The following is a 12,137-nucleotide window of genomic DNA, read 5'->3' on the forward strand; positions in this document are numbered from 1 at the left end:
GTCATTCTTCAACCACCAGCATGAACACACTAACACCAGTTTGAATCAGTGCATTTTAAAGTCATATATGCCAGGAAAGTTACGTGGCAGAAACTGTTGCAGAGGGCAGAGAATCACAAAACTGAAATACTTCTCCATTCATTCATAATGCTATATAACACTTTCAGCCTGATTATTTTTATTTGAAAGAAGAATCTTACTGTGCTAAGTATTAATTTTTCCACTCCAAGTATGCTTGCTTTGACAATCCACATACTAAATGTTTGTTACTCAACCAAGAAAAACAAAGATCTCCATAGCTGCTACAACAAGCTGATATGACAGGATATAATGGCAGTTAGCTTTGTGTCACCCAAATTTCCCGCATTGGGTTTGCTGCTGTAACAAATTAAGGTGTATTTGGGAGAAGATGTGTTCTTTGGAGATACAAGCTTTCCTCACTATTGTAAAATCCAAATGCAGTAGTAGTTGCTCTTTGCTGAGATGGAGAATGTTTAATCTTTCAGTTCCAAGTCCCATGAAAGGGCACCCACATATGGTTCTCTCCCCTACATTTAATGAACATTAGAAAAAATGGTCAGAAACAGGTTGTCCTTCTCCACAAACAGCAACTGCCATGAGAGCAGAGAACAAACGACATGTGCTACAGGAAAGGAGCAACTCTCAGTAAAGAGAATAGAGAACCACCAGAGTGTCCATGTGACAGGACAGAAAGTATATAGTGAGAAGTAAAAAAAAAAAAAAAAAGAGGAATAAACCAAGGCTACAAATAACATCAGACTCATTAACAGAGTGGCAAAAGAAACATGAAGTTCAAAGAAATATTTTTGGTCGCTTGCTTTTAGTTAGACCCTCTTTCTTAACCAACTCTGTTCTACTGGTTAAAAGACACACACCATACCACATCAGTTCTGGCACAGGATTAGTAAAATAGAAAGGTGGCCACAACTGAACTGGAAAAGATCTCGTCATCAGTTCTGTTAGCCAACACCTACTAACTGGAAGTATTCTGAGAATAGCTTTTTTTTTTGGCAACAGTAGAAAAAAAAAGCCAAAAAGCCAGTCTCATCACCAAGCACAACACCAGTGGTCAGGAAGGGAAGCCCTCTGAGGGGCAGAGGCAGCTTCTGCTGTGCCACCTACTGTGGGCAAATGGTTTCTGCTCTAGGTTACAGCCCTAGGATGCTCTTAGGAACTCCAGCACTGTGAGCAGACATGGCTTCTCTCTCCTCTCTACCTTCCTGAGCGTGCCAACTGCTTACTATGCTTTTCTAACCAAAATGGATTTCAACAAACAATCCATCCACAGTGCACTACACTAAAATGACTGCAGAAATAGCCATGCTTGTGTACTAAAGGTAAAATCCACAAGAAACATATCACAATATTTGTTTATACTGTGCAATGACAGCTGTAAGTGTACAGGTTTTCCAGTTACTCTAATCACAACCATACTTCTGCAGAAGTCGCTACCAAGTCGTATTTTCCAACGTCATCAAAATGTTAGAGAAATAAAACACGTTCTTCACAAGGCATATTACAGGCTAATCGGTTCACCTTTTAAGAAAATGTATAGTGAAATAGTTAGTTTTAAGTGTGTACCTGATGCCTTTATAACGAGAAGGACCTGATAATGTAAAATTGAAGTAGACAAAAGAAGAAATAGCCTAACAATTCACACTTTTGAAAAAACAAATATTCAACTCTTCAGAATATTACAACATTGTATTGAAAAGTGACATAGAACCCCCTAATAGGTCAGCAGTTCTCCTAAATTAGTGTATCAATAATCACTTGCAAGTTATAGCTAATTAAAAAAAAAAAATCCACTGCACCTTACAAATCCATTCCAGAGAATTCACCATTTTAACACTCAAACTCAGCACACCTCTTGCTCTAAAAGACAAAATTACTTCTGGATTGAAAATATGAAGCTTTTAAAACTAAAACATGCAACAGTCATTGATAATTAAGTACCTTTTTAGGGAAACAACTTACTTGATTGAGTTTCTGAAGTGGTCCTCAGCAGGATTTTTTACTGTACAACTGTTCAGCAACCATAAATCTGCTTCAGCAGAGTTGTCTAGAAGACAGAAAGATACAAATCTGTGTTAAAAATTATCCAAACTGTCAACTCCTACTTTATATCATGTAAAAAAGGTCCAAACTTAGCCATTATCAATAAATTGACTATTTGCAAAATGACTTTATATCCAACATTTAAAACAATTACATTCTTGGAAGGGGTTTTTGTTTGTTCATTGTTTGTTGCTTTGTGTTTTAGAAACAAAAACAAAAACCACACACAAGCATTTCCATTGTACTTTTTTTGTTTTGTTTTGCAAAGAAAGAACAAACAGTTCTCATTTACCAGCTGAGATGCCACTAGGTTGCACATCATGGAAAACAAAGTTAAGAAAAATGGTCGCTACTCCCAAAAATGCATACTCCCTGGAAAAGTCCGGTCTATACAAAGGCAGAAAGATCACCAAAATGCATAAAGGTGCTTTTTAAATTAAGTGGTCAACAAAAGCAGGTTTCACTAACAAAACAAAATCCTTGCTTCAGCTCTACTGTGAAGTAGTACTACAAAGAGACAAATTAGAATTTATAAATCATTAATCTCTACTAAAGAGAAATTCAACGTAGCTGATTTGGGAAAAAGCATGCATATTTCTAGTTTAGATTATGTCTTAGTTACAGTATAATTCTAGTTCAGCGATTTTCAGACAAAATATATTAATGCAATATCTGCCTCCACGCAGATAAGCATATAATTTTCTTCAAGAACCGAACCTTTCTGTATGTTCACAACCTATTGATATCTAAAGGCATTAACAGAACTGAATCCCAGAATTATCTGTGGAAGCATATATATAAAATCTAATCCTGTGAAACGACCTATAGTACAGAACTACTAGCACTATTCTCTCTCTTGTGAAGTTGGAGCTTCTTTTTTCAAATAATGAAGATAATCCATCTCAAATATTGAATTGCTCTAGCATTCATCAGAATATTGTATCAGTTTGGATAAGAAAATTTGTGTCACTCTTGCTACTATTCAGTACATCCTGAGTATTGAAGCATTGACTGAGGTATCTTTAAATAACAGAAGCCGATGAACAATGAATAGAGCCAAAACATCATCTCCAGGATGCTTTATTTGAATTAACATCCTGCTAAAGCAGAAGAAAGCTTGCAAAGATTTAAGCATGTCTACATACGCCCTCATCATGTATGTATCCACATAGGCATGCATATCCTTTCCCCCCATACACATACGTATGACTCTAAATGCTAAAAGTGCATCTTCCTTCTGTCTCACTGCCACTTTCTCCAAAGAAATGATCCTTTACAATTAACTCTCAGCCACTTAACTTAGGAAGCAGGTAAAATGAAAATAACACATAAAATAGCAACTGAAGGACATACTATGTTAAATAAGAGAAAACATTCAGAGGCTTCTAATCATTGTTGATAGAGATTACCCCATTAACTTGGATCAAACACTGGCCTCTTCTATGACAGGGAAAGGGTAAAAGGAGTAATCAAAAATAACATTCAGACCCTTAGCTATTTTAAACAAAGTGAATGCACCAAAATCCGAACCTGTCTTGACCGGTTGGGAAAGACGACCAAGTTCAATCTTAGGCTATACAGAAGTCAAAACAAAAATGGAACAAGCCAAAGAATCTCTCCTCCAACCCAGGCTGCATGAAAACAACGCTTTTAGACTAATGAACATACTATTACTGTTAGAAAGATAATTACAGGTAAAAAACTTGACTAGGAATTATGTACAGAAAAGCGAAGAAAGGTGCAGTTTCAAAATCAGAAAAAGGGTGAACTTTTGGCCTAGTCAAATTCACCAAGTATTAAAATAAACACATTTTAAAAACAGTTTTCCAATAGCACTGCCAAAGCTTTGCCTGTCTTATTCTTTCCAGCAGCATAAAATGTTCATAAATTCAGCTCCACACCCATAACACACCACCTGAGAATCGGGGCAGGGGGATGAAATAAACAGAGGCCAGCACTATGTCAGACAGGAGGCTGGGAATACATTAACACACAAGAGCTTCAGTAGCAGTCATACGTCACTGTAGAGCATAAAAATTTTCAAGAGATGTCCTTATTCAGAGGAGAGATGCCTTAATGCAGAGAACAGCAATTCTGGGCTTGGTTTCAGTTCCTCCTTTTACCATGGTCTCCACGTGTGAAGGAAGAGATAGTCTCACCGTGACAATACTTCTCCCCTAAAGCTAAAATAAAACCACTTACCTCAAAACGCCATTGGAAAAACTAACACAGTTAAGTTTAGAAAGACCTTACACACTAACCCAACAGGAATAATTTCATACAGTCATTCAGATTCCAGGCTATCGATATATTAGCTCCTTGACTGGGACTCTGAGGGACAACCATTGCAACACTTGCATATATTTTACACGTAGGAAAAAAACTCCCCCATTCAAATTCATTCCTTCACAGGTTCCACCCTCTGCAGAACAGAGGGTGCTGAATAAAGGCTTCTGCAGAACAGAATCTTCTGAGCAGTTTTGGAAAAGGACTGTCATTAATGTATACGTCTAAAAATCATTTAAGAAAAACGGAATTGTAGCAGAGGCTTGTCCTCTCCTTACAGCAATAGTATTATTTCATCATATTTAGTTGTTATATTTCTGTATTTATTTTTTAATCTTTTTTCTTATTAACTCTCATTCTCTCACACAGATACATTTACATACAAGTTTTGATTACGTATATGTACAAATATACACATTATGAGTTGTACGTATTTATTAATAAGAGTTCATACATCAACTCTGAAAATTTCATTTTAAAAAAACCTATTCACAAAGAGTGCATTGCTGTATCGGGTTGCAGGAATATATGCACTTTCACACCATTACAGGGGCAACTTGTCAGTGGTCACATTTTGCTTTCAGAACTTTGATGCACTTACACTAAATGCAAGGCTTTGATGGACATGCTGAAACAAATATGGACCAAAACAGATCGGATTTGGCATGCATAAACAAGACCTTCAGGCTTCACAATTACTAAATATTAAGCAACACTGCAGGTAAGGGTTGTTTACTCAGGGCAGGGGGATTGGAGGGACTGGCTATATGTATATATACACCTATATATATATATATATACACACGTATATTCAATCAGTGCTCTGACCTGAGTGGTTGCTGGTGTTCAGTGTGTGCCCAAAGAAAGAGTAAAATGGCTCTGACAAATAAACTCAGGCTTCTAAATACATACTTACACAGGCAGGGGCAGGAAGACCTGAGGTTTCTCTTTATACACCAGGAAGACAGATGTGAAACATTTAGGCCTGGATGAGAAACAGCACACGAATGTAGCGTTGGGCCTACTATGGCAGTCCGTGCACCCTTCTTTGGAAGGTCTCCACCTGCCACATTCTCCAGCTCCAGCTTCCCTCTTGTAAGGTCACAGTGAAGCTGGGATTCATTCATTCAGCAGGCTGATGCCCATCATCCTCAAAAACCTCCATTAGACCATAAGGTTTCAGAGAAACCCCAAAAATTTTGGTGAAGAACAGAGGATTGTGTTTGGGGACTCTCACAGATCTGACTGAAGAGGTCAACCTAACCTTTACAGAAGGTTCTCCAGGAAGTCATACACACTGTGACAGGCAAAACTGAAGCAAGAACCATAAGCACAGCGAACATCAATCACGGTAATGAATATGGGATATAGGTGCCCTTTTCTATATCCTGTAACAAACTCCTCTAAGGGGATCTTCTTTCTTCAACTTGTTTTTTCCATACATTCAGCCTAATGATACTTTTTAAATTATGACATTTTGCTGCTGACCATTTTTTTGATGAGCTACTTCAACAGTTTCCTGTATGTTAAGACATTTTTAGAAAAAAGTTACGTCAAATCAGCATTGTAATAAATGCTCAAAAACACAACTCAAAACCATGGCCTTTTTGCATTGTGACATCTTTTCCATAAAAGAAAGGCTACACTGGAAGTAAACCACAAAGTCTATCATACTCTGCAAAACAACATAGAGTACAAAGAAACCTAAAGGTCATGGAAACTTCTGAACACTTAATTTAATTGGGAAGCTCTGGGAAACATGAATTGGCTGCATTAGGCAATACTAAGAGGATGAAATGGCAAGAGTCTAAAAGATCAGTATACCTACAGAGGAAAACAATATTTACAATTCTCTTCTAACTAGCATTTTTGGGTTTGTTATCATTTTAGAAATCATAAATCAGCAGAACTTCTAAAGAAGACTGTAGTAATACTATCAGTTGAAAATTAAACAATTAAATTGGTTTTGCCCTGGTGTTTTAACTTTTTTCTTTCAATTCTTTTTCCAAAACTTTGTTTTCTTCCAATCCCCCCAAACCACGTCTCCTTGAAAAAACACACAGAGCAATGAAGTAGAAGAAACAGAGATAGTGAAGCCCTAAAAGAATAGACCTTCTTCACTTTCTTCAGCACATCACTCCTCTCTGCACTGAAACCCCTACCAAATTTGCTCAGCACTGCTTGCTCAAAAAAAAGACTCATAATTTGTATGGCATCCTTTTAAATCCTGTACATCAATCTGTGTTAACTTCAATCTGAAAGAAGATCTTTCTCTCCAATCACAGACCACTCTCCCATGGCCTTTTCCTCCAACTCTCCTTTATCCTGTTCCTAAGCTCTCTGCGAACCTTCCTTCCTGCCCTTTCTGGTTTTCCTTTACTTCTAACTCTCTGGCACAACAGATACACCTCCAGTTTCTCTTTTTTCATGTGCTGTATTCTAGCCTCTGTTCTCATTTATGGACCTCCCCATTAACACTTTGTCCCGTGCATTCTCACTTCCAAAACAGCTCTGCCCCCTTCCCTCGATCCCCTGCTTGGCATTTTATGCTCCAGAGCCAGACCCAGTAACACCCAATTTATGTATCTGGAGCATGGGCTCACAACTGGACTCCATGTGAATCATCTTGCCCCAGAAGACACAGGAATCTGAGCATGAGGACATCTCAGAGCCGATAACAAAAGTCATCCAGCATCTTGACTGGAACAAAGTTACCAAACTTATTTTCTTTCAACATCCCTGTGTCACAGAAGCCCTGGGTAACTGAAATTAGGTGCTGGTTAATTTAATGATTTCTTGGGCCACTGAGCACCGTGGGACCTCAGCAAGTGTTGGGAAATAATCTCTTTCATAAATACTAGTTCAAAAATGCTGTGAGTCATCAGTGCAGAAGGAAGGTACATCTTCCTCTGGGGACATTAAGTTCAATTATTTGTTTCTAGGCAATAGGCTTTGCTTGGCAAAGGAAAAATACACAAGGTTGAGAAGAACAGGAGAAGGCAAGTGGTTTGTTTTTTTTGTTTGTTTGTCTGCTTTTTGCTTTCCAGACCTTTCCTTGGCATACAAAATATTTAGTTACCATTTGCTAGTTCTCAATATTTTGGATCAGATATAGTTAACTATCAACTTTCATATAACACGTCTTACAGAAAAGACTCCAAACAAGCAAGCACTTCCCTTTTGTCTGTTCCCTCAACAGCAGCTGGAAATCAAAACCACAAGTTATCATGAACTTCCAGGTGGCATTTGTTTGAAATCTCAGAGCCACATTATCGGTTCCCACCTCCAAAGACCTACCATGCATTTACTAACAATACAAAACACTCAAACACATGCTGAAAGTACTAACTTTGCAGACTGCAAGTGTCTTCCAAAACAATCCCACTCATCTCTTGTCAGCAGTATTAGGATGCAAAACATAAAAGAGTCAACTTGATTGCAACATGACGTCTGTTTTCTCATTGAACATCTGAGATATTCTGGTCATAACAAATTACTTCACCCACAATTAATGAACATACAACTTGGTTCACCCTGCAAATATGTTATTTAAAGCTCCACAAAGAAAGACAGACTGCTTACCAAAACAGGTAATGTGGACAGGTCTTTATTAAAAAGAAATCATTCTCTCATCATGCCCCTTGCCCTAATTTAAACCGCAAATATGCAAAGTTGCCATTTTTATTCTCCATTAATGTTTTCATTACTGAGCTAATTGCGCAAGTAAGCTTTTCTAATTCCTACTGTTTTTAAGAAATTGAGTATTTTTAGTAAATTCATGGAGTGGGTAGACATCTCAACAGCAGCTACTGCTGGACTACAGACAGCCTTCCAGATCAGGATGCTATCAAAGAACATAATCACAGAATCACACAGAATCCCAGGTTGGAAGGGACCTCACGGATCATCTAGTCCAGCCTTTCTAGGAAGAGCACAGTCTAAACAAGATGGCCCAGCACCCTGCCCAGCCAACTCTTAAAGGTGTCCAACATGGCCAAGTCAACCACTTCCCTGGGGAGATTATTCCAATGGGTGACTGTCCTCACTGTGAAAAATTTCCCTCTTGTGTCCAATCGGAATCTCCCCAAGAGCAACCCGTGTCCATTCCCCCTTGTCCTCTCCATGGGACTCCATGTAAAAAGGGAGTCTCCATCTTCTTTGTAGCTGCCCCTTAAGTACTGGTACATGGTGATGAGATCCCCTCTGAGCCTCCTTTTCTCGAGGCTGAACAAACCCAGCTCTCCCAGCCTATCTTCATATGGCAGCTTCCCAGTCCTTTGATCATCTTGGTGGCCCTTCTCTGGACCCCTTCCAGCCTGTCCACATCCTTTTTGTATAGAGGGGACATTTCACTCCATCCAGCACCAAAACAGGGGCGCATATGGACTGCCCACTGAAGACATCAAATGAGTAGGAACTGAACATGTTTGAACATATGAGATCTAGCTAGCTCAACTAGGTGGGGGTGGGGGGGAACAAAACCCAAACAACCTGTAATACACTGGATTCAAAATGCTACCTATTAAATCCTTGCCTACCTTCATTTCAGTGTGATAGACAACTCGATTTTATTTACTGATGCATACTTTCAGCTTTGTCAGTGATGTTTCTAAAAAAATACTGTTATACTTCCAGTCACCTCTGAAAGCCCATTCCCAAATACAAAGTGTACTGTGCTACACCTCTGTCTTTTCAGCTATTTAGGTGGTAGCCATAAACATTTGAATTTGTGCTGGATTTTACTCTACATTCTATTTATCTTGCCAAACAGCTCCCAGTAAGACATCTTAAAGGAAAGGTACCCTATTTATGAGTATAGATCCATGACCACGTTCTAAATGAAGCTTCTTCCAACATAACACGAGCTTATGGGCTACCCTTTTCCATTGGCTCTTTGTTGATATCAAATAGTCAAAGGTCTCTCTGCACATGGTGTTATATACCAAAGGTGGAAAAGGCAGCCTGAATTTTAGCTCATTCCTTCAAAATAAAGACTTCATTACTTTTCTCAAAGTGGATCATACAACTATTCCTTGAGCAAAACAAGACCTTAAAAGAAGAGAGAATAAATCTCATTGCTAGCTAAGAGGCATATCGGCAGAAAGCCTAAGCACACCCAGGGTCTGTTCAACAGAGCACCACCTAATGTTAACGCACCCGAATTATCCTGGGCAGCAGCAGATGCAGGTGCCATAGCACAGTGCTCTAAGGTGGGCATTTCATCCTGCTCTTGAGCACAAGTGTAATCGTGATGCATTCCAAGAGTCAACTGCTCCTTTCACTTCATTTAGGACTTACAATCAGTACGAATTTCAGTGTGAAGAGTACTAATGAGTGACTTCTCAGTCTTGCAGGGGAAGTCCCACTACATTAGAAACAAGGTTCTAATACAAGGGCATAACTTCAACAACTCATTCTGATGATTAATGCGGGTAGAATTTGTTTTCTCAACAGAAGTTGAAAAAGATCCCAGTAACCCCTCTTCCTCCAAGTCTTAAGCCTGCTTGATCTTCCAGAAATAGCGCACAAAGTATGATTCAGTGCTTCTTTGTACTGTTGTACTCCCCACATACAGCTTCATACACAGAGAACAAGAGTTATTCAAATGAGCAAATACAGACTGATTGCTTCTATCTTAGTCACTAACAATCTGAAGTCTACCATCAACAGAAGAGTCTTGCACAATACCGTGCAAATAAAGTTTCAAAGCCTAACTGCAAAGACAAACTGATTTGCCTTAAACACCCACGTATTAAATATGCACCCAGCCCCACACCAATTCCTTTTCATCTTATAAATACAGACAAGTAATTTCAGAGTTTCTATAATTTGATCAAGCCTCACAGGATGTCTATGCAAATAAGCCAAGATCTTAGCCAAGTTGTCCCTGACTTCAGGCCTGTTCCTAAACGCAAAGCCATTGCCTACATTCATATGCACAAAGTGTTTCAGTCTACAACATTTACAGGCCAGATCAGTGATGAGCAATAACTTTTTGACAACAAGTTTTCAGGCACTCCCAAAAAACAGTTCTAGAAAACCCACAACAAATAAAAAAAAAGCCCCCCCCCCAAAAAAAAAAAAAAACAAACGCAAACACCACCAAAACACCCCAAAACCCTTGCAGATGTGTTACGGGCTATCTTAGAGCATTTACTGCAGTCTAACTACTTCCTTAGAAGGATGACAGATGATGGGTGAGCTCCAGAAGAATCCCTAGCTTTCATGGGGCCCACTGAAAAAACAAATGTGTTCTAATTCTTGGAACAACACTTCACAAATCTCCACTTGCTTTAACTCTAGTCTCAGAAGTAAAAGTGATTAAGAGGATTTTATTATGTTTTACAGATCAGAGTTTCTAAACAACTGGGGAAAATTTAAGTGAAAATGATGATGTTGAAATTTGCAAGACAATGTAAATCAGAAATGTTTTCTAAACTGTTTATTTGGAGAAATCACATACTATGATCTATGTTAAGGTACAAAAAAACCACAGTAGTCAAGCATAAGCAGCTAATTCCATATGCTGACAGCAAAGCCACAGGTGAATGATAAATAAAAATTTTATGGTTTTCTGTACATGTCATATGATTCCATATGAATTTCCTGTAAACAGTAATAAATATTTCAGAATCAAGAAAGATTAACTGGAATCTGTCCCAGGAAGATAATTTTAATCTCCCTTAGGTGTAACGTTCTCACAAGCCTCACTTTAACAAATGCCTGTATCTGTCGAGCTAATGAAACGTTAATGGTTCTGCCCCACTACATCCATGGAGGAGAATGAAGACCATATAAATTCAGAGTTGCTTCAGCCCTATCATGCACCCAGGTAACAACCTGCTGTGCTAGGCACAGCAGACAGAAAACAAAGGCCTTTATAAAATGCAATATCATCGCTAATTAGCTACTTGGTGAAGCCTCTTGCACTTCTATCCCATGAAAGCCACAAGCAGGTCCAACAAAAGGAAGCTCAAAGCAGTGAAGTAAAAGATTCTCAAGTACAGCAAAAACCCCATGCAAATGAGAAAGAATCTTTGCTTCAAGTGTAATATAAAATAGATCTTGTGTAATTAAAAGCCTTAAATGAGACCATAAATGCATAATGTTAACCTAGAGAGCGGCTTTACTCCACAGATTTTTTTACTTTTTCAGTACACCTATTTCTGTTCAAGTTGCCCCATGGCACTGAACTTCCTCACTCCCATAACTTCCTAATCTCCGTTCATTTTCACAAGAGCCAGGATTAGGGTTTTGCTGTATTCTGCAAATTAAAGCTAAATTTTACTGCTGTATCTGTTTCACAATCTTTTTTCTCTAAATTCTGTCTGCATTAAGCTGTACCTAGAAGCAATTTATTGATTTCAAATGCCTTGCTCCCACATATTTCTCCTGATACCTAATGCCACAGGGAATATAGATTTAGGTTCCATCTATCACTTTTAAGAGAGTTAAAATATATAAGCTATTTGAGCCAGATATGTCCAAACACTTATTAAATTGTAGCTTCTGGCTATTTATTGACTTTCTCAGAACTACCTTCACACCTCATCTATTTGCTACTTCATCAGTTTTCTGAAAAGCAGGAGATATGGGCTTAAGGTACCATACCCAGCAGCCAGATAAGTCTTTGCTGTGGTTAATTCCCAGCCATCATCCCCAGTCCAGATTGTCAGCAGAATTTAGAGCTTGTGAAAGCTCCACGCTGAGCACACCGGAAATTAAAGTTCACTCTTTACACACACCACAGACAGATGCAGAGCAGCGATCAG

General features: G+C 38.6%; 1 protein-coding gene across 9 annotated transcripts in view; it reads right to left on the minus strand.

Moving 5' to 3' along the window:
- Positions 1-12,137, minus strand: part of CDKAL1 (CDKAL1 threonylcarbamoyladenosine tRNA methylthiotransferase) — a 421,562-nt gene that overhangs the window by 347,148 nt on the left and 62,277 nt on the right. For all 9 annotated transcript variants that reach the window (XM_075083912.1, XM_075083908.1, XM_075083916.1 and 6 more), the window contains one exon: positions 1,999-2,083. In XM_075083912.1, the coding sequence (XP_074940013.1) occupies positions 1,999-2,083 (85 nt within the window). The remainder of the gene's footprint in view (positions 1-1,998; positions 2,084-12,137) is intronic.

Source organism: Phalacrocorax aristotelis, chromosome 2 (assembly GCF_949628215.1).
Source record: "Phalacrocorax aristotelis chromosome 2, bGulAri2.1, whole genome shotgun sequence".
Lineage (NCBI taxonomy): Eukaryota > Metazoa > Chordata > Aves > Suliformes > Phalacrocoracidae > Phalacrocorax > Phalacrocorax aristotelis.